Source organism: Cebus imitator, unplaced genomic scaffold (genome assembly GCF_001604975.1).
Source record: "Cebus imitator isolate Cc_AM_T3 unplaced genomic scaffold, Cebus_imitator-1.0 Scaffold32, whole genome shotgun sequence".
NCBI lineage: Eukaryota > Metazoa > Chordata > Mammalia > Primates > Cebidae > Cebus > Cebus imitator.
Genome location: NW_016107347.1, coordinates 2,811,220 through 2,833,259, shown reverse-complemented (window position 1 = coordinate 2,833,259; position 22,040 = coordinate 2,811,220). Strand labels below are relative to the sequence as shown.

General features: G+C 45.5%; 1 protein-coding gene across 1 annotated transcript in view; it reads left to right on the top strand.

Moving 5' to 3' along the window:
- PTGFRN (prostaglandin F2 receptor inhibitor) overlaps positions 1-22,040 on the top strand; it is an 81,258-nt gene that overhangs the window by 30,401 nt on the left and 28,817 nt on the right. Inside the window, exons 2-4 of the mRNA XM_017524183.2 lie at positions 5,702-6,070; positions 9,281-9,694; positions 14,108-14,488. Of these exons, the coding sequence (XP_017379672.1) occupies positions 5,702-6,070; positions 9,281-9,694; positions 14,108-14,488 (1,164 nt within the window). The remainder of the gene's footprint in view (positions 1-5,701; positions 6,071-9,280; positions 9,695-14,107; positions 14,489-22,040) is intronic.

Here is a 22,040-nt window from a genome sequence, read left to right as displayed (position 1 = left end):
TTTAGTAGAGACGGGGTTTCACCATGTTGACCAGGATGGTCTCGATCTCTTGACCTCGTGATCCACCCGCCTCGGCCTCCCACAGTGCTGGGATTACAGGCGTGAGCCACCGCGCCCGGCGAAACTCCCCTTTTTATAACCATCAGGTCTCATGAGACTTACTCATTATCACAGGAACAGCATGGGAAAGACCTGCCCCCATAATTGAGTTACCTCCCACCAGGTCCCTCCTACAACATGTGGCAATTCAAGATAAGATTGGGGTGGACACAGCCAAACCATATCATTCCATGCCTGGCCCCTCCCAAATCTCATGTCCTCACATTTCAAAACCAGTCATACCTTCCCCACAGTCGCAAAATCTTAACTCATTTCAGCATTAACTCGTAAGTCCACAGTTCAAAGTCTCATTTGAAATAAGGCAAATCCCTTCTGCCTATGGGCCTGTCAAATCAAAAGCAGGTTAGTTAGTTCCTAGATACAGTGTGGGTACAGGTGTTGGTGAATACAGCTATTTCAAGTGGGATAATTGGGCCAGAACAAAGGGGCTACAGGCCCCATGCAAGTCTAAAATCCAACCAGGCTGTCAAACCTTAAAGCTCCAGAATGATCTCCATTGACTCCATGTCTCACACCCAGGTCACGTTAATGCAAGAGATAAGTTCCTATGGTCTTGGGCAGCTCCTCCCCTGTGGCTTTGCAGGGTAGTGCCTCCCTCCTGGCTGCTTTTACGAGCTGGCATTGAGTGTCTGTGGCTTTTCCAGGTAGATCTACCTTTCTGGAGTCTGGAAGACAGTGGCCCTCCTTTCACAGCTCCACTAGGCCATACCCCAGTAGGGAATCTGTGTGGGGGCTCTGACCCCACATTTCCTTTCTACACTGCCCTAGCAGAGGTTCTCCATGAGAGCCTTGCCCCTGCAGCAAACTTCTGCCTGGGCATCCAGGTATTTCCATACATCTGAAATCGAGACAGAGGTTCCCAAACACCAGTTCTTGACTTCTGTGCACTCACAGGCTTAACACCACGTGGAAGGTGCCAAGGCTTGGGGCTTGCACCCTCTGAAGCCATGGCTGAAGCTCTGTGTTGGCCCCTTTCAGCCACAGCTGAAGCACCTGGGACGCAGGGCACCAAGTCCCTGGGATGCATTCAGTGTGGGGCCTTTGGGCCTGGCCCATGAAACCACTTTTTCCTCCTAGGCCTCTAGGCCTATGATGGGAGGGGCTTCCCTGAAGACCTCTGACATGCCCTGGAGACATTTTCCCCATTGTCTTGGGGGTTAACATGCTTCTTGTTACTTATGCAGATTTCTGCATCCAGCTTGAATTTCTCCTCAGAAAATGGGTTTTTCTTTTCTATTACATTGTCAGGCAAATTTTCTAAACTCTTATGCTCTGCTTCTTTTATAAAACTGAATGCCTTTACCAGCACCCAAGTCACCTCTTAAATGCTTTGCTGCTTAGAAATTTCTTCTGCGAGATACCCTAAATCATCTCTCTCAAGGTGAGAGTTCCACAGGTCTCTAGGGCAAGGGCAAAATGCTGCCAGTCTCTTTGCTAAAGCATAACAAGAGTCACCTTTGCCCCAGTTCCCAACAAGTTCCTCATCTCCATCTGTGACCACCTCAGCTGTACCTTATTGTCCATATCATTATCAGGCTCTTGGTCAAAGCCATTCAACACATATCTAGGAGTTCCAAACTTTCCCACATTTTCCTGTCTTCTTCTGAGCCCTCCAAACTGTTTCAGCCTCTGCCTATTACCCAGTTCAAAAGTGGCTTCCACATTTTTGGGTATCTTTTTAGCAATGCCCCACTCTACTGGTTGGTACCAATTTACTATATTAGTCCATTTTCATGCTGCTGTTAAAGACATACCTGGGACTGGGCAATTTGCAAATGAAAGAGGTTTAATTGGACTTAGAGTTCCATGTGACTAGGGAAGCCTCGTAATCATGGCGAAAGGCAAGGAGGAGCAAGTCACTCAAGGGGATGCTGGCTGGCAAAGAGAGGAGTGCTTGTGCAAGGAAACTATCAGATCTCATGAGACTTATTCACTATCATGAGAACAGCACGGGAAAAACCTGCCCCTGTGATTCAGTTACCTCCCACCAGGTCCCTCCCACAATACATGGGAATTCAAGATGAGATTTGGGTGGGGACACAGCCAAACCATATCACAGGGCAAGAGGATCACTTGAGGCCAAGATTTCAAGACCATCCAAGATTTTGAGACCAATCTAGCAAGACCCCATCTCTACAAAATAATTTTAAAAATTAGCTGGGCATGGTGGCACAGTGCCTGTAGTCCCAGCTGCCTAAGATCATTTGAGCCCAGGAGCTCAGTGAGCTACAATTATACCACTACACTCCAGCCTGGGCTACAGAGTGAGTCCCTGTTTTAAAAACAGACAAAAATTTTAGAAAAGAAAAGAAACAAAAGTGGGGATGAATGGAACTGCAAGAAACTGAAATGACCAGGGAAAAGGGTGTGTGGGTGTGTGTATGTGTGGGTGTACATTCTTGCACACGAGAGTGTGATGTGTGGTTGCTTTGGGAGTGGTGTAGAAGGCATGGCTGGATCCAACAGCTCAGGTGCTGCCATTTGGCAGCCACTGGGGTGGCTCTCTGACCTCTCTAGTCTAGGTGCTGGGTCCTGGGCCTGAGTCTCTTCTCTTATGGGTGACTTCTCCTCATGTTCAGGAGGCCTGCCTATGTGCAGCTTAGAGTATTTCATCTTTATATTACCTTGATTACACTGAAAGCCAAAGCCTCTTTCTAAGAAGCTTCAGCAAAAAAGAGCCAGAAATTCTGATTTACCAGGTTTTAGCCCTGGTACCCATCTCTGGGACTGGGGGTACAGTCAGTCTCATCTGAGGCAGTTAAGGAATGCTAGGCAGCCACTGTGGGTCTGCCTCATGGTTGCCAGAATTAGCAGGTGTGACATCAGGGTGTCATCTTGAGCCACTAAGTTACCTTAGAAAGAAGTAGCATGGGCCAGGTGCACTGGCTTACGCCTACAACCTCAGTACCTTGGGAAGCCAAGGTTGGAGGATTGCTTGAGTCTGAGAATTTGAGACCAGCCTGAGCCACACAGCGAGACCCCATCTCTACAAAAAGTAAAACTAGCTGGGTGTGGTGGTGTGCACCTGTGGTCCCAGCTACTCATACTCCTACCAGCTGAGGTGGGAGGATCACATTAGCTCAGAAGGTTGAGGCTGCAGGGAGCTGTGGTCATGCCACTGCACTCCAGCCTGGGCAACAAAAAAAAAAAAGGGAAGAAGGAATGAAGGGAAAGGAAGGGAATGAAAGAAGGAAGAAAGAAGGAAAGAAAAGGAAGGAAGGAAAGATAGATGGAAGGAAAGACAGGAAAGGAAAAAAGAAGTTTCACATTCCAGCACTACCCCTCAACAGCGTGTGGGCTTGGTGCTACCATTCTCTGCAGAAACATATGTGACTCATAGTTATTCTAAGTTACCAGCACCCATAACTTTATTTTTATGGAGAGTAATGTGATTTAGGGTTCAGCAACTTTTCTTTGAGCTGGGGTTCAATCTGGGCCTGCCCCCAAGGTGGGCTGGGAGGAGAAGGCAGTCAGTCAACCCCTGCTCAGAACCCACACTCTTCCCCATCACCTCTTTTCTTACATGGATACTTCCTTTTTCCCTTCTCAAAGTAAATGATATTGGGTGGAGAAGCAAGATATAGCTTTAATCCAGTGTTCTTTTCTTTTTTAACCCTGACTCAAATTAAGGTATAAGATTTCCATCATCTGGTACACACATACCTTTGTTAACAAAATATAATGAAACAATATTTATCTTTTACTAAATGTAATGTACTCTAAGATTTATTCTAATATTTTTTATTTGGTTTAATTTCGTCTTTAAAAATGTGCACATGCTGGTCACAACTGCTATAAATTCATTTCACAACCCACTAAAGGGTGGCAACCCAGAATTTGAAAACATGAATTAAACCAGTGGAAAAATAGTGACAGTAGCATATTAGTTTGCTGGAGCTGCTGCAACTAAGTACCATGAACCAGGTTGATTGAACAGACATTGATTGCCTCACAATGCCGGAGGCCAGAAGTGGGTGTCAGTGAGTGGGTTCCTTCAGAGGGCTGAGAGGGAGAATCTGTGCCATGCTTCTCCCCTAGCTTCTGGTGGCTGGCTGACAATTTGTGGCGGTCCTTGGCTTGTAGACATATCACTTTAATCTCCGCCTTATCTTCATGTGGCTTTCTCCCTGTGGGCATGTCTGTGTCCAAATTGCCTGCTTTTTAAATATTTTTTTGAGATGGAGTCTCGTTCTGTAGCCCAGACTAGAGTGCAGTGGCACGATCTTGGCTCACTGCAACCTCCGCCTCCCGTTGCCCACTTTTTAAGGATACAGTCATATAGAATTAGGGGCTCACCCTATTCCAGTATGACCTCATCACAACCAATTATATCTGTGACAACCTGTTGCCAAATAATGGTCACATTCTGGGGTAATGGGGACTAGGACTTCCACACAGGAGTTTCTAATGAGGACAAAATTGAACCTGTAACAAATGATAAAAATACAAAATTAATAAAAGGTTCCCATTTCCTGGAGGCCTTATTACATGGCAGACTCTCACCTAGACATTTTATTTGATTAACTCAGCGAAGCCTTCTTGTCCCAATTCATAGTGGCAGAAGTCAAAGGGAAGAGAGGTCTCTTAGACTGAAACTTGGGTCTCCTTGATTTCAGACATGCTTTCTCTTGTATATGTTATTGCTGTACTCTTCATAGAGCATCAAGAAGGCGCCATACGTGTTTATTTGATGCAATTGAAATGCTAAACAGAGGTAGTAAATACACTGCGAAATCCTGCTGAAGTTCATTGCAATGAGGACATCTTAAAGGACTCACAGGTGCCAGTCATAGGGTCCCTACAGAGAGGCCTGGGAATTGTGCAGTCTTAGGGAAGGGAAGCCCGTGAACTCGTGTGTGTCCTCTGGGCTCATCCCCGGCAATCAGCTGCTACATTCCTAAGAGCGCCCGGCAACCGCCTGCATCTCCCTTTGTGCTTCCCCATCCTCATTCTGAATTTAGAGCAGAACAAAGAGTAGAGAAGGAAATCAGCCAGAAAATAGAAAATTAATACTTGGTAAAATCGTCATATTTTAAAATTAATTTGTAGGCAATGTCAGATAACAGGAGTTAAATCATTTTATCAGCAGGCTGCTCTAGGATTTTAAAATTGGTGTCCGTCGTTGTAAATCAGGTCTCAGGAGCCCCAGGAAATGGTCTCTAGGGATGAGGGTTGATATAGGGTGGGCAGAAATGTAAATACTTGACTAGCTCTGCCTTTTTTTTTTTTTTTACACAAAACCTAAAATATTTTTGTATCACATTGAGTGATTAGGGTGTGTTACATAGTAACGGGAGGGAAGAAGCTATTCAGGTTTACGGTTAGCCTGCTTTTAATGCTTATCTTCCTCCCTGTCAGTCCTGGGAAACTGGTTGTGTGAGAGGTGCTCATTTTAAGGTTGTATTCCAGGCTCATTATTAAAGGGACAGGCTTAACCTTCTGCATAGACACATTTTCCCTAGCAGTTCGGCTGTCACATTTCTGCCATCCCTGTGAGCAGGAGCATCCACAGGTTTGCCACATTTGTACTGGGAAGACTTCCTGTGATTAAAGAACTGCCTTTCGTCTCTTATCATTGCAGGTCTTTGTCAAGGGCGTGTGGTGAGAGTCCCCAGAGGGACCCTGGTTCGAGTGGTGGGCACTGAGCTGGTCATCCCCTGCAACGTCAGTGACTATGATGGTCCCAGCGAGCAGAACTTTGACTGGAGCTTCTCATCTTTGGGGAGCGACTTTGAGGAGCTTGCAAGCACCTGGGAGGCGGGGTTCCCAACCCAGCTGTACCAGGAGCGGCTGCAGAGGGGCGAGATCCTGTTAAGGCGGACTGCCAATGACGCCGTGGAGCTCCACATCAAGAACGTCCAGCCTTCAGACCAAGGCCACTACAAATGTTCCACCCCCAGCACAGATGCCACTGTCCAGGGCAACTATGAGGACACAGTGCAGGTTAAAGGTACAGTCCTCACATGGGCTTATTATGACAGGGGCCAGACCTTTCTCTGCCACTGGGCTGTGGGTGACTTTTGTGTCAAGAGACTTAATTTCTCTTAATTGCTCCCTCCTCTGTCCAGTGGAATAGTTGTGTCTTAACTGATTGAAGGCAGGGGATGGGCCAGATGACCTGAGAGGGCCCTTTTCCACTCCAGTGTGGTTCTGAGCCATCCTCTGCCCAGCGAGCTGGAGGCAGCATGATGCAGTGGTGGAGAGCTGGCTCTGCAGCCAGGTTGCCTGTGCTTGTTTATAGTCCAGTTGCTGGCTCTACTACTTGTCAGCTGCATGGCTGTGGGCATGATCCATGCCTCAGCTTCCTCCTCTGTAACCTCAAGGGTTGTAAGGACAGGCATGGTGGCTTACGCCTGTAATCCCAGCACTTTGGGAGGCTGAGGCGGGTGGATCACCTGAGGTCAGACTTTTAAGACCAGCCTGGCCAACATGGCAAAAGCCTGTCTCTACTAAGAATACAAAAATGAGTTGGGTGTGATGGCATGCGCCTGTAATCCCAGCTACCCAGGTGGCTGAGGCAGAAGAATCACTGGAACCTAGGAGGCAGAGGCTGCAGTGAGCCCAGATTGCGCCACTGCACTCCAGCCTGGGTGACAGAGCAAGACTCCATCTCAAAAAAAAAAAAAAAGGATGTGAGGACAGGCGAGTTACCATGTGTAAAGCCTTAGAGCAGTGCCATCATAAGCATTCATTGGTTAGTGACAGGAAGGGGGTGATCATGTTGAGGATGCCCAGCTTTATAGGACTAACAGACACTTCAAAGTTTACTTTGTCACTTTCATGATTTAAGTACTTGTTTGTACCGGAAGTTGCATGTGTTACATGTAGAGAAGAAACAGGTGGTCTCTGCTAGCTTATTGACCTAGCTGTGCAAATAATTACACCTTACGCACCTGGAATGTTTTAGGATTTGTTTTAGAAGTTTTCTTTATTTGTTTCATTTTCCAAGTCCTTTTAAATTTACTCACACATTCGATTCTCTGAACCCAATCAAAATAGGGCAGAATATTTCCCTCATTTATACATGAGGAAATGGAAGAGCATAGGTTAATTACTTGCCTAAAATCACACAGCTAATTAGTAAACAAGCAAGAACAAACCATTTTAATTTGGGGCTAAGAAAATAGAAACATTATAATTGTTGTTATTGGTACTTAATTATGCATTTATTTGTACCCTGCCTTGTTCCCAAGTGGATTTATGTCTGGGTCAGAATGTATGTAATTATCAGAAAGTAGAAAATGCACATGATGATATAAAAAGAGAGGGTTGATTGAGGCATTCATTCCCTCATGACTTGTAGAACCCTATCATAGCTCAGACACTGTTCCCTCACTAGAGTCATCAGTGGATAAAACTGCCATGTCCATTAAGGAGGTAATGAAACACCCAGGCTACCCCTTCTTTATTCCTATAGAAAAATGCCAAATATGTTTTTTAGAAAAAGGCATACTTGCATTGGAGCTAAGTAATGCCACATGCCGGCCAGGCGTGGTGGCTCACGCCTGTAATCCCAGCACTTTGGGAGGCCAAGGAAGGTGGATCATGAGGTCAAGAGATCGAGACTTTCCTGGCCAACATGGTAAAACCCCATCTCTACTAAAAATGCAAAATTTAGCTGGGCATAGTGGTGCGCGCCTGTAGTCCCAGCTACTTGGGATGCTGAGGCAGTAGAATTGCTTGAACTTAGAAGGCAGAGGTTGCAGTGAGCTGAGATCGTGCTACTGCACCAGCCTGGTGAAAGAGTGAGACTCTGTCTCTAATAATAATAATAATAAATAGTGCCACACGCCACCTTTTCATTAAGTCAGACACACCTTGTATTCCCTGGGAGTCTCCTCTTGAGTGGGAGGAAGGGCAACAGGAGAATTTCCCCACCCCAGCCCCGCTTCCTCCAGTGCCTTTCAGCCTCTTCTGTCTTTGAATGGCAGGAGACACAAGAGGAGGCCTTTCTTGGGTGAGGAAAGCAATGGATGACCACAAGAGACTGCTGCCAGGTTGAGCTTTGATGGTTACCATGTGTGGTCTAGGGTCTGCCTGGCCTTCAGCTTCATGGGTCTTGAAGCTATTCAGCTGTGCCTGCCCCCAGAGATGAGCTGGCCTTGAGAACTGAGTCATATTAGCCAGACTCACAGACTAGAAGGTCATTATGTTTATTTTGCAGTAGACATGGGTCTTTGGGATGTGGCCTCCTAAAAATGTAGCAGTTTTTTAATGTTATCTGGGGTAGCCCCTTCTCAAGGACACTGAATTAGTTTCTGAGTGTGGAATTGGGGGAAAAACCAAAGAGATGATGAACAGTGGTGTTGGAGGGTTCTCGTAGCCAGCTCATCGACAAGCCTGATAGATTTTTCCCTGCTCCTTGGTAGTGGCCCTGTTTCTGGTTACAAGAGTAGCGGCATCTACCACTTACTGCTTTTTACCTGAATAGCACCTCCAATACTTCCTTGATCGCTGCTCCCTTTTTCTAGGCTCTGTAGAAGTGCCTGAGCCGGTTCCTACCATGTGGATATGCTGTGCTCACCCTAGTCATTCGTGGGCATTCCCCAGGCTGCAAGCCACAGGCAACCCATGCCACCCTCTCTTCCCTGTGGATCTTGCCACTTTAAATCTAGAATGTCATCTTATCTGCAAACTCTGAGGGCTCCCTACCCTAGTCCCGGTCCTAACCAAAGGAATGTTTGACAGTCATACCCAGTGATTTATCATGACTGCTAAGTGCCAGACACTGTCCTGGGAACTGGCCGTGTTTAACTTGTTTAATTCTCATGTCATCTCCATGATGAAGGTCCAGTTGTCATCCCCCTTTTAGGAAACTGAGGCACAGAGGGGTAAAGTAACTTGCCTTAGCGGTGACAGAAGCACATCCCTTCCCCAAGGCACGACTCCCACGGGGAGTTTTCACCGCTCAGTTCTAGCGTGGGGTTTTATTGGTACCTCTTATTTTGCTTTTTCAAGTCAGAAAGTCAGATTACAGATGAATCCAAATGGGAAAACGTCCATCAGGGCCCTGGAATGGGAGAGGGAGAAGGAAGTGGTCTGTGGTGGCAGCGATGGTCAGGGCTGTGGCCAGGAGGCCCTGGAACTGACGGGCCCTTACCGCGTGCGGGGGACTGGGGCGCTGTGGACGGGCTGCTGACCCAGCTTCCTCTCCCCGCAGTGCTGGCCGATGCCCTGCACGTGGGCCCCAGCGCGCGGCCCCCGCCGAGCCTGAGCCTGCGGGAGGGGGAGCCCTTCGAGCTGCGCTGCACTGCCGCCTCCGCCTCGCCGCTGCACACGCACCTGGCGCTGCTGTGGGAGCTGCACCGCGGCCCGGCCCGGCGGAGCGTCCTCGCCCTGACCCACGAGGGCAGATTCCACCCGGGCCTGGGGTACGAGCAGCGCTACCACAGCGGGGGCTTGCGCCTCGACACCGTGGGCAGCGACGCCTACCGCCTCTCGGTGTCCCGGGCGCTGTCGGCCGACCAGGGCTCCTACAGGTGTGTCGTCAGCGAGTGGATCGCCGAGCAGGGCAGCTGGCAGGAAATCCAAGAAAAGGCCGTGGAAGTTGCCACCGTGGTGATCCAGCCGACAGGTGAGCTGGAAACGCTGCGTTACAGGTGCTGCTGTTCTGTGACTGATGACAGTGTTATAAAGAACTGGGCCAGGGAGCTCCATGGCCTTCCGACAGGAGCTGCTTCTGCTTCCCATGTGAGGCCTTACCATTAGGGGTGAAGGGAGTAGGGTGGTGGTGAGAGGATGGGGCGGGGTGCATTTGTTTTGTGCTGAGGATGCCTGTCGTTTTGGCACACAGCTGCTTTGATCTAAATTCATGTCCATGGAAAGCCGTGGCCTACACGTAACACGAAGGCAGTTCTTTCACTCAGCGTTTAGGTGCCCTAGCCCCTCAGCCAGATTAGGTGGGGCTTGGTGCTCAGTGGGGCTTTGGGGTGAAGGTATTCACACTCTGCCCCCTAAGCTTTATTGGGTTTGGTGTTTCCCAGGTCCTTGGACCTGCCTTTCTGTGCAGCTGTTGGGATGTGTGTCTGGCTCATCCCAAAACCTTCCATCTAACTTGCATCCCCTAGGCCTGCCTTTTGGTCCCCGCGGATGTACTTTTCCTGGTAGGGGGAGGAGCTCTCTAGGGCAGGGCCACTTCTGGCTTACCTGTATCACCTGCGTGATACAGACCACAGGAGCATTCAGTGCTGGGGCCTATACAAGACGCCCTTTGTCCTGGCATCTTTTTTTTTTTTTAGACCCTCTACTGCAACTACAGAAGTAATTAAGAAAATACAAAATGCATTTTAGAAAGCACATAAAAATAAAAGGAAAACATGCTATTGTTCACTCATTGTCCAACCAGCATCAATGGAGAACCGACTGTGTGCTCAGCTCTGTTCTGGGCCGTCTGTGTTTGAGACTCATTCTCAGGCCCTGCGGAAAGACCTTCAGCAGAGACGGGGTAAAGAGACCAAGGCAGGGTAATGTCATTGCTCAGGATGAATAGGTGTCCTTGGTTTTCTGTGAGTCTAAAGCTTCAGATCTCAGAGTACTTTGTTAGCTGTTGCTACTGCCTTCTGTTTTGTTGTTGTTGTTGTTGTTGTCGTTGTTGTTGTTTTAATGCAGAGTCTTGCTCTGTCACCCAGGCTGGAGTGCAGTGTCGCAATCTCGGCTCTCTGCAACCTCCGCTTCCTGGGTTCAAGCGATTCTCCTACCTCAGCCTCCCGAGCAGTTGGGATTACAGGTGCCTGCCACCACATCTGTCAAATTTTTGTATTTTTGAGAGAGATGGGGTTTCACCATGTTGATCAGGCTGGTCTCGAACTCCTGACCTCAGGTGATCTGCCCGCCTCAGCCTCCAAAGTGCTAGAATTACAGGCGTGAGCCACTGCACCCAGCCGCCTTTTGTGTTTTAAACTGGGAAGACCTTGGTTGGACTCATTTCCTGAGTATGAATGTGAATATGTGGCTGCTTTGTTGCTCAGTTGGGAAGGAAAACAGGAAACCATACACAGGGGGAGTAATTTGTCTCTGAAGCTGCCTTGTCCTGACGCTTTAGTCTGCACTTACACCACAGCACAGGACCTGGATTTGGAAAAGTGAGTGGTGGAAAAGCAGGTCTGAGGTTCTTGACTCACTGTGGCCATTGAGGAGAGGAGCTGCTCAGTACCAGTCAGTCTGGGCTCCACTGGCTGCAGAAATCACTTCCTAGATGGACTTAGGTTAGCTTCCTGATCAGAAGTGATCTCTCTGGAATCTGCCCTAAGAAACCTCTAGATATTAAACTTGCATCAAACAACTTTTAATGAGGCAGAAGAGTTAAGAGCTTCAGCTTTGCAGAAAGTTACACTTTTATGGAAGAATTTGCATCGTAAAGACTTTCTTTTTGTTTCAAACACGGCACAAGACCTATAATATCTATCTAAGAGACTTGAACACTCTGAACTTATTAGGTAGGTAATATCTGGCTCAGATGAAACAGCGTCCCTAATCTTTTTTGTGCCATGAGACTTCTCGACAGCCTTTTGAGACCCACAGACCTTTTCTCAGAATTAACATGTTTTAATTCATAAAATACAGTCCACAAGATGACAAAGGCAAATAATTATATAGAAATAGTTATCAAAATGCTTGTAAAGCAAATTTGTTTTGTAGTAATATTATGCTGCTTTATTAATGCACTGATTATAAGATAGTGGCAGCCTTAACAACTGCTGTACTTTCTGAATAGTAATGAGTATACCTGATATTTCAGGATATCTGCAACAACGTGATGGGAAAATATCTGTGATTTCTATTTGGGGTAGTCTCAGACACAGGTAATAGCATACTGGTTTGTTGCTTACTTTCACAGTGGGAAGAGATGCTATATTTCAGGTACAGATTAATAAAAATAAAGGTGGAATTTTTTTTCCCATCCAAGTTCACAGACTGTCTAAATTCTCTTTGTGGTCCCAGGCTAAGAACGGCCACACTAGGGTCATGGTCCTTCTCATCTTGTCCACACCTGCACTATTCATAGCTGGCTGCTTATATATTCTTATCAAATTGTTACGATAAATGGCACAGAGTGAAGCTGTGCTAACCATGTGTCAGTGAGCCTCCTCCTCACCCTCTCCTCCCCGTCATAGGAGTGGTCTGGTTACTGCAAACTTTGTGTCTGATTTATGGATTTAGTTATATTCAGGGGCAGAGAGCCTGCCCCGCCACAGGCTTTGTCTGAGGTCCCTGCTTTCATTACAAACACTTAGAACTGGTTCTTTTTTTCCCTTTAGCCTACTCCATCCTGTCTCCCAGCAGTTAACTCCCACATCCGGAATGTGTAGGACCTATGGTTAGTGATGTGACAAGATATTGAGGCACTTGCACAGAGAAAATTACAAAGTGAACTACACAGCTGAAGAGACATCCCTGCCAATATTTTCTGAACCTGAGACTCTGTTTTCTCCATCCATACAGCCCACAGCTGCTTGTTAAGTACTTCTTCACTGACCCGACTCCCTCCTGAGTCGTCTTTTACTTCCAGTAGCTGAAGTCCTGGCAGAGGTGACTCCAGCAGGATTCCAGGGTTTCTGGCCACAAGCTTTGACTGTAGAATGGTTCAAACTGCAGATCCTGGCCCTGGGTGGCAGTGTCCATACTTAGTCCTCTCAAATGATACCCTCAGGTTACTTTTGGCTCTTTTAAAGAGGGGAGGGAGAGAAAGAATTAGAAGAGGTGGAAGGGGAAATTGGACTTTTAAATTCCCTTTTGTAATACTGTGCCCACCTCATTTTCTTTCTCCTGTCTAGATGGATCTGGAACTCGACTTGAAATATTTGTTTGAGGTATTGTCAGGCTTTGGACATATTCTTATGAAAGTAATTTACACTGAAGAGCATGGACTTTGGAGTTGGGTCTTTTCTGAATTGTGTCCCTGAGCTTCCTGGGGCCAGAGCCATGCAGTTGATGCCAGCGACCTGCTTGAATCCCCTGGGAGGTGCCTGGTACTTGTCATCTAAGTAATCGTTCCCCAGGCATTTCACAAGTTGATGTTTTTCTACTCTGATTACAGATGCTCTTTTAGAATCTTTTGAATAAAATATTCAGAAGACAGGGGAAGGCTGGAACTAGATCTGCCTTGAGTTTGTGACACCAAATACTTCAGTACTTCATCTAAATAGAGTCTACTTTTAATTATCCACATTAATGAGAAGGGACAGTAATGCAGATAGTCCAAAAATTATTGTATTTTAGTTTTCTAATATGTTTTATGATTGGCTTTTAGGTAGATATGTCTAAGAAATAAATAACACTCTCAGTACATTACATTTTGAAGACTTGACTCAAGGAAAATTACCTAGTTTCACTTTCCTGGCCCTTCTGTTTAGGACTTTTCCCTTTTATCCCGAAGATAGTTTTACCCTCACTCTGCCGCCCTATTCCCTAGCCCCCAACTAACAATATGTACCAGTCAGAATTAAGCCTTCCTCTTCTATAAAATCACCTAAGTTTTATCATGCACATGGAGAAAGCATAATTTTAGTTTTGCAGTCTTCTGTAGACTGCTTATCAAGGGAAAGCAGAACAGTGAAGAGGAGTTCCTAAAGGCAGATAGTCTGGATTTGGATTCCAGCTCTGCCACCTACCAGCTGTGTGACCTTGGGCAAGTTACTTTACTTCTCTGTGCTTCAGTTTCTTCATCAGTAAAACAAGGATAATAGTACCTGCCTCTTAGGGTTGTTTTGAGGATTATTATATCTAAAACACTCAGAACACTGCCTGGCATATATAGCAGGTGTGTATAAATGTTTGCAGCTGTTGTTGTTTTTATAAAATAAAAAGAAACGTAGTGTGTTTTGTTAATTTATTCATGAAGTATTTCTCACGCACTTACAACTGTACAAAACCTTCTCACTTTCATGCTGTAAAGAAGAACTTAAAAAGAGATGCTCTGAAGAAGGTGGGGGATAGAAGGGGGAAACATAATTGGATTACCTAGATGTATTTGTTTTTAATTTTCAAGTCCTGCGAGCAGCTGTGCCCAAGAACGTGTCTGTGGCTGAAGGAAAGGAACTGGACCTGACCTGCAACATCACAACAGACCGCGTGGATGACGTTCGGCCTGAGGTGACGTGGTCCTTCAGCAGGACTCCTGACAGCACCCTGCCTGGCTCCCGCGTGTTGGCGCGGCTTGACCGTGATTCCCTGGTGCACAGCTCACCTCATGTTGCGTTGAGTCATGTGGACGCACGCTCCTACCATTTACTGGTTCGGGATGTTAGCAAAGAAAACTCTGGCTACTATTTCTGCCACGTGTCCCTGTGGGCACCCGGACACAACAGGAGCTGGCACAAAGTGGCAGAGACCGTGTCTTCCCCAGCTGCTGTGGGTGTGACCTGGCTAGGTGAGTGGTTTGGAGAATGACTCTTAACCTTTCCAGCTTAACCCCTCCTCAGAGTTACCTGAAAGAGTTATCTCCGGAGCCTCTGCGCTTTGCATTATTTTGACGTTATTTCTGTTGGTTCATGCGTACTTTGTTCCAGATAGATCCCAAACTCGGGGTGAAGGCAAAACTGGCTGAAATAGAATCTGGTTGGGAAGGGAAATGTTTAGATAATGTGGCCTCAGTTGTCTTAATACCCTCATTTGAGAGTAGATGGTTTCCTTTTGTTGTCGACATTTGCAGGGTCAGGGCACTGCTGAGTGGCTCTTTGAAATGAATCTGTGGTGGAGGGAGAGCGCTGCCATTCTTCGTTTGTTTCTCTTAGACTCCTAGGTGCTCCCTGGCAGGAGCTGGTACTTTTCCAAAGCCCAGTTCAGAAAGAGAATTCCCTCAGTCATTGGAAAATGGGTTTTTTGTGTTTTTTCTCCACATCATACCCTGGAATCCCACAATATGTTTGCATATACCAGTTACAAGTCAAGGGCCTGCCTGCTTCTGTACGCTTGTTTTGTGGATGCTCTCACCCCAGATGTGATTTCACCAGTGGAAGAGCAGAGTGGCTGTCAAATGTTGCCACCCATTTTATAACAACCTGCCATATATGTGAAGATCTTGGACATGTCCCCTCGTTTTATACTAAGCTCCTCTTCCCCTATTTCTTGTTTCCTGAAATGTTTGCCCTCTGGACAAAACTGACACTAACTTTTCCTAATTTTTGTGATGTCTTTTCATTGCAAGTAATCACAGGAGGGATAGAGTCAAGCTGGGTGTGGAAAGCTTTGCTCCCCACCCCCATTATTACAGAGATGGGACAGGCCTGGCAGTCAGATTCTTCTCTGTTTTGGCCTCTCTACCGTCCATGAATGCCTGAGCCCTGATGAAGGCATTTGGCATTGCTCTGATTATTAGCAGGCAAAACAGATCTTTAAAGGCCAGGAAATCACTTCCTCCTTTGTCTGATTCTTCTGCTGTGACCTCCAACTCATAAACTTATGTCTTCCTTAGCTCTGAATGGAAGTCTTCTCTGGGGTTAGTGGCATATTCACTGTCTTCTTTTTCTTAAGAAGGCTTTATTTGGCAAAGATGGGGAGTTGGCTGGTGGAGACAGAGGGGGCAGGGAGAAGAAGAGCAATGAGAGTAAGCAGAAGGGACAATCCAATTCCGATGGAGACGAGGCAGGGTGTTCATCAGCCCTGTTAGCAAAGTGATCCTTTGATATCTGCAAAGTAAAAGAAGCGGGGTTTATCCGGCGAGCTTTTATTCCCGCTGTCTGAACCTCGTGCAGGAGAGTCACTATGAAGTACTGAACTGGAACAATGCTGGCCCAGCTAGAACTCTCCTTAGCAACCTTCAAAATAAAACAGATGTTGTCAGCACCAAAAGAAGATTTTTCATCTCTGGAGCTGAATTTGTCTCACAGCTCTGATCCTTGGTGTATTGTGTGGTGCTGTCAAATCCCAGCACTGGCTCTCCGTACTGCTCCCCCTTCAACGTCTGAATCCCCAGCTCGAGGACTTTTTTTTTTTTTTTTTTTTTTTTTTTTTTTTTTTTTTTTTTTTTTTTAATTTTTTTATTTTTTTTATTGAAAGTGCTGCTTGCACTCCAATTTGAGGGCTTCTTTGAAGTACTTGTACATTGATCCCGGCATACCCGGGGGGAGATGCAGGGACTGTCAGACAACAGGAGGGGAACTCTGGGAGGAACGGCTCCTTTAACTGGAAGGGATTTGTTGGTAGATGTGTTCTCCAGAGAGTGTAAAGAAATAGAGACTAAATTGTGGAAAAGCCTCAGTTATTATCCTAAGGATCCTGTCATTTGTTTTCCTGTGGAGTGCCACTACCACTGTGAAAGTCATCAGTGTGCTTTCCCTGACTGATGCTAACAGTTACAGAGCCTGCGCCCTCCCTGGTGCTTTGCACGTAATAAGCACTCAATAAATATTAGCTGAATGGGTAAATAAACCAGTACCAACACATGGATTATGTGAAAGTATATGCATAGGAAAACCAGAATTGCTGAGAAAGCAGTGGTGTTCAACTCCTAGCATATTCAGAGATACTTGCCTCTGAGTAAACCTAATGAAAGTGTGAGCGTTATGAAAAATGATTGCTTTCTTCTTTTTTCTTCCTTGTAAATCTTCTCCTCCTGCCCTGTATGACTCAGACCATTACTGCTGCTTGGACATTTGTCAGGAGCGGGTAGAGTATGAGCACAGCAGCAGACCCTTCTCAAAGACTTCCCTGCTGGACTCTGTCCGGAAGCCAGTGAGCCTGGCCTGACGTTTCATGGTTGTCTCTAGATATGTAACGTGCATGTATACGGGTGTGGGTACCGTACCACATACAACTTGGGACCAATATAAGGTAACTGAGAAGGGGCCAAAAAAGATAGACAGACAACCTGCCAAGCACTCTGTTTATATAGGTCATCTTAGGTCGTGTAACTCTAGAATGTTGTCACAGAAAAGTTCTCGAGAGAGCTGGCTCTCTACACAGGTAAGATGCAAAACTCAATTTTGCCATTTGACAGATTAAAGTGAATAATTACCATTTATTGAGCATCTACTGTGTGCCAGACACTGGACTAAGGACTTTATATGCATTAAATGTTTAATGTGAAAATATTTTTGGCCTTGAGACTCAGCTTCATTCCTGAAACTCCAGAGCATAGTCTTGGATAGTTCTTGTCTTCATTTGCTTGGGGCTGGTGTACTGAGCCAGGTGAGGGGTTTGCAGCTGATTGGGGTCTTCTAGAGTTCCACTGTGCTAAGCAGGAAGACAGGGCGATGACGTGAATGGGTCCGGCAAGTCCAGAGCACTTACAGCTATTGAGAGGATCGTGATAATTTTTTAGAGGATGAGAAAAAAACCTCTTTTACCTACAAATTATGTCCTACTTTGAAACGGAAAGAAAAAAGATTTAAATTGGCTTGCAAAATAATGTACATTTGAAAGCAGGAGACATAAAAATAAAATCAAGATCAAAAGGGTAAAAGAATAGATATTGCAAGGTGGTTGGTATGAATTAGTTATTATATTTGAGCACTGAATTTGCCTCTGAAGTTCTGAAGAGTTGAGACGAAAAAAAAAAGGGATGTGATTATACAGTTCTCTTCTGAGGAAGGAAAACATAAACGCTTTCAGAGAGACAAACTTTCTCTTGGCACTGAATTTATCATGTGCTTTTTCATTTCAGGGCATTGGAAAACATAATGGACAGTGCTTTCAACTGTTCTTCTACAAAAGGCCCTAAATGATTGTTTAAATGGATGTTCCTTATATCCACCCTCTATAAAAGCCATGGACATAAATCTTAAGTGTGTGAAGGAGTTTCTGTAAGAAGCTGAATTACTGTGGGGGACAAATGATGCTTTGTGTTGATCCAATTTAGTATATGTCTAAAACAGAGAACTTAGCAGAATGGCTAGTTAATCTGCACATTAAGCCATCTCCTTCTGCTATCAGATGTCTTAAATGAGCCTTTGGCAAGAGTTGGATACTAATCAGTTCGAGCTCTCTGCCTGAAGTACCAGACTTCTGTGGTGTTAACTGGAAAGGCTTCCACAGGCTTTGGGTGTAAGAGCTGGAGGAGGGATAGCTGAGTTCTGCTGTTCAGTCTTAAGAACCTGATTTGCATTCTTCCCCACTAAAGGGCTGGCCCCTCTTCCAGCAGTGTGCCAGCAAGGAAGGTAATTATTTTCTTTAAAAAGAGCTGTTAATCTGCTAAGTGCTTGGTAGAAACCTTAGAGTTCTGGGCAATTTATAGGAGATAAGATTTAGACCTATAGGTTTTTCAAGGATAACTGTTATTGGCTGTCTGTCCAGGATTATTCTGGAAGGCAGAGGAGCACATGGTCAAGTGTTGGAGTCAGGAGACCTGTGTTAATTCTCCTTCACCACCTTCTAGGTGTGTTTCCTCGGGTGTGTTGATGAACATTTCCAAGTAAGTTTTGGTTTTCTTGGTTTAATATGATAATGCATATAATGTACTTCGCACAGTACCTACTCTTAAATGCTCAATACATTTTCCTGGTGGTGGTGATGATGATTTGTTAGTGTTTGAGGGTCTTCCCCCACCAAATTCTTAACCAAGTAAGACATAAGAGTGTGTCTTGGGACATGGAGGAGCCCAATGTAGAGGAACTAGGAACATATGTGTTCTGGAAGCAGCTGCTCCCAAGAGGAGCTAGAGAATGGGGTTGAGCTGACCACACCCAACCCTTTTCCTCCCCCTACCCTTAAGGCTGGTAATTCACTTTTCCTTCTCTGGGAGGAGCAAATGAGGATGAAGAAAGAAAAACTTCATGAGTATTTGTTTATTTATTTTTATTTTTATTTTTGAGACAGAATCTCACTCTGTTGCTCAGGCTGGAATGCAGTGGTGCGATCTCAGCTCACTGCAACCTCCCCCTCCCAGGTCCAAGCAATTCTCCTGCCTCAGCCTCCCAAGTAGCTGGGACTACAGGCACTTGCCACCATGCCCAGCTAATTTTTATATTTTTAGTAGAGACAAGTTTGGCCATGTTGTCCAGGCTGGTCTCAAACTCCTGACCTCAGGTGATCCATCCGCCTCTGCCTCCCAGAGTGCTGGGATTATAGGCGTGAGCCACTGCGCCCAGCCCTTCACGGACATTTCTTTGGGTGCAGTGCATTGATATTGCATTTAAATGATGTTATTTTTATTGCTGTGAAATGGCTAGTGCTCCATACATCCTCATAATGGTTCTGAAACAGCAAGGTAAGGAGTCCCCCTTCCCAACAAGAATAGCTCCTTATTTGTAGCCTTGACTGGTTAAATGTTGGTGAATATTAATTGTTATGCAAATAATGATCATGGCATCATTTTGCCAATTGGTCAGTGTGCTCAGCTGCCTGAGTAAAACCTGACATCATCAGAGGCCGAGCACTCCTTCTGTTTCTTCTAACTGGTACATGCAACCATTCATGTAATTAGCTCTGCCAAGTTAACTAAGTTTCAGAGGGGCTATTAGAACATGGCCCTGTTGTACACAGTTTAGGATTAGTGCTTCAGCTGTTGCCATCACTCTTGCCTTCTGGGACGTAGCAGGCTTTGAGAAAGATTAATAACCTGGGTATGTGGGAGATCATAGTCAGAACCAGGCCATGGAGCCCAAGCCTGCCCTATAATTTTGCTTTCACACACTGTGCAAGGCCTTAGTCTTCTGACTTAGCTCCTCTGGGCTTCATTTTTGCTTTTTGTTTGTTTTTCATTTGGAAATGTATATGAAAATTGTACCAATCTTATAAGGTTGTTAAGGAGATTAACTGAAAATACAAGGAATGTATATAGCATGGTACCTGCCATATAGAAAGCCCTGATAAATGCTCATTGTTAGCGTTATTACTGTAAAATGGGGATAATGAAACCTTCCTTACGAAATGGAGGTATTTTGTATGAAAATCTCTAGATCAGGCTCCTGTGCATAGTACGTACACAATACTTGTTTTTGCAAATTAGCCCGTGATTCTGAAAGCTTATCATTGTTTTAAAAGTTGTGACAAAGGAGTTTAATGGGCCGTTGTTTTTAAAGCCTCTCTTTCAGAGAGGATCAGTCTTTTGGAGGCTGTGTGTAGCTTTGGAGATGGCGTGGACACGAGCAGATACCTTCCTGGCATCCAGATTAGGGAGCAGATGCCTGCTTCTCAGAATTTTAGTGATGCCGCACTTGGACTGGCCTCAGTATTCTGTGAGAGGGCTTACAATGTGTGTTGTTGTTTGTTTTTAACTTTTAAAAATAGAAATTTACAAATATTCACAGTCGAAGAAATAACCACCAACTTCAACAATAATCAATATTTTGCTGATCTTATTTTATCTCTCTTCCCTCTTCCAGACACCAGACACACACAGAAACACATACTTTTTTCTTCTGGAAGAGGATAAAGTATATCCCAGACATTATGTCATTTCACTGTTAAACACTTTAGTATGCATCTTTAATGATAAGCGTTTTTTTAAACATAACCACCATTGCATTCTTGGCTGATTTCTTGATGAGACCAAGCAGAATGTAGCAGTAATCAGTGGTGAAATGCTTGTACCCAAAATGAGCATTTTAATGCAAAATATTAAATTTAGTTCAATTCAGCCAGTATGTTAGTATTTTTTTACGTACAAGGCACTGCAGGCACCGCACGTGCAGAGAATCAAGGTGGCAGTCCCTGGCCCCGGGAACAGTCCTGTGGAAGGCCCATAAGACATACATACAAATAACCAAAGTTCAAGGCAGCATTCACATAAAATCCTTAGAGAGCAGGGAGCTTGGCAGGTGGTGGGATTTGTTGAATACGAAGTAGGAGTATGACACTCGAGTTCAGAGGAGGCATTCTCCATTGAGTAGGAGAGGATACATGGAAGTGGTGTGTGTGTGACAGACCTTGAAGAAGGGCACAATCTCTGCAAACCATTTTTAAAATTGTGAAACAGTCTTAAAGGACACTTTCTATATGTGCACCAAAACAAAAAAGAATTCAGAACCCACTCCTGCCCCTACGATTCTGACATGGAGGAATCGCATCTTCTCCAGGAATGCAAGTCTAAAGTTGACCTACAAGGCTGGTGGATAGTTCAAAGGAACCTGCCCCTCCTAAGTTCACAAGCCAAGAATCCACTTGTTTTTGTTTGCTTTTACATTAAAACTGAGGCCTCCTTTTCTGAGGTCTAAGGTTACTTTTAAGAGAGAATGAGACCAACTGTTGAGGTCAATGAAGAGATTTTTCTTTCCTTCCAAGCTGGAATTCCTGTAGCTAGATACACATGTTGTGCAAGGCCCGCATACTCTCATTCTGCTGTTTGGGTACGTAGGATTGAAACAGAGTTGTTTCAAGGTGGAGAATGGGGTAGAATGAAAGCATTTCTTAGTCATTTTTAAAACTACTTACTAAGCAGGTGGCCCAGGTACTGAGGCAGACAGAACAGTAGGAAGGAAGGCAGAGAAACTGGAAGCATAGGAGTAGCTAGGGAGGGTGCGACTGGTGACATCTGAATGGAGCTGAGAAGGCAGTGGGTGCTGTGGTTGGGTACACGCAGTAAAGGACCTTGAATGCAGGTTACGGAGCATTTTCTTAACTCAGTAGGTGAGGGAAGAAGCCGTGGGAAGTTTGTGGAACAGATGCCCTAGCAGTCATGTCAGTCGTGTCAGGTGGCATTGGGAGGTGGCTAGTCCAGTCTTGACTAGAGGGACTGAAGGCCAGGATGAAGGTGTCGTTTGTGAGGTTTTCACTTCTATTTGCAAATATTCATAAAGTGTCTACTATGCATCAGGTCTGGGAACAAAGAAATGGAAGAGACACTGAGGAGGTAGAATGTGCGAGACTCAGGAGCCCTTAGAGTGGAGAGGTGGAAGGGAAGGAAGAGTGTTGAAGATGGCACACCTTTCACCATGGGAATGAATGGTGGGGATCTGGTAGCAGGAACAGCTGTTGAAAAATTTGGAGGAGGGGCTAGCTCTGTGTGTGTGTGTGTGTGTGTGTGTGTGTGTGTGTGTGTGTGT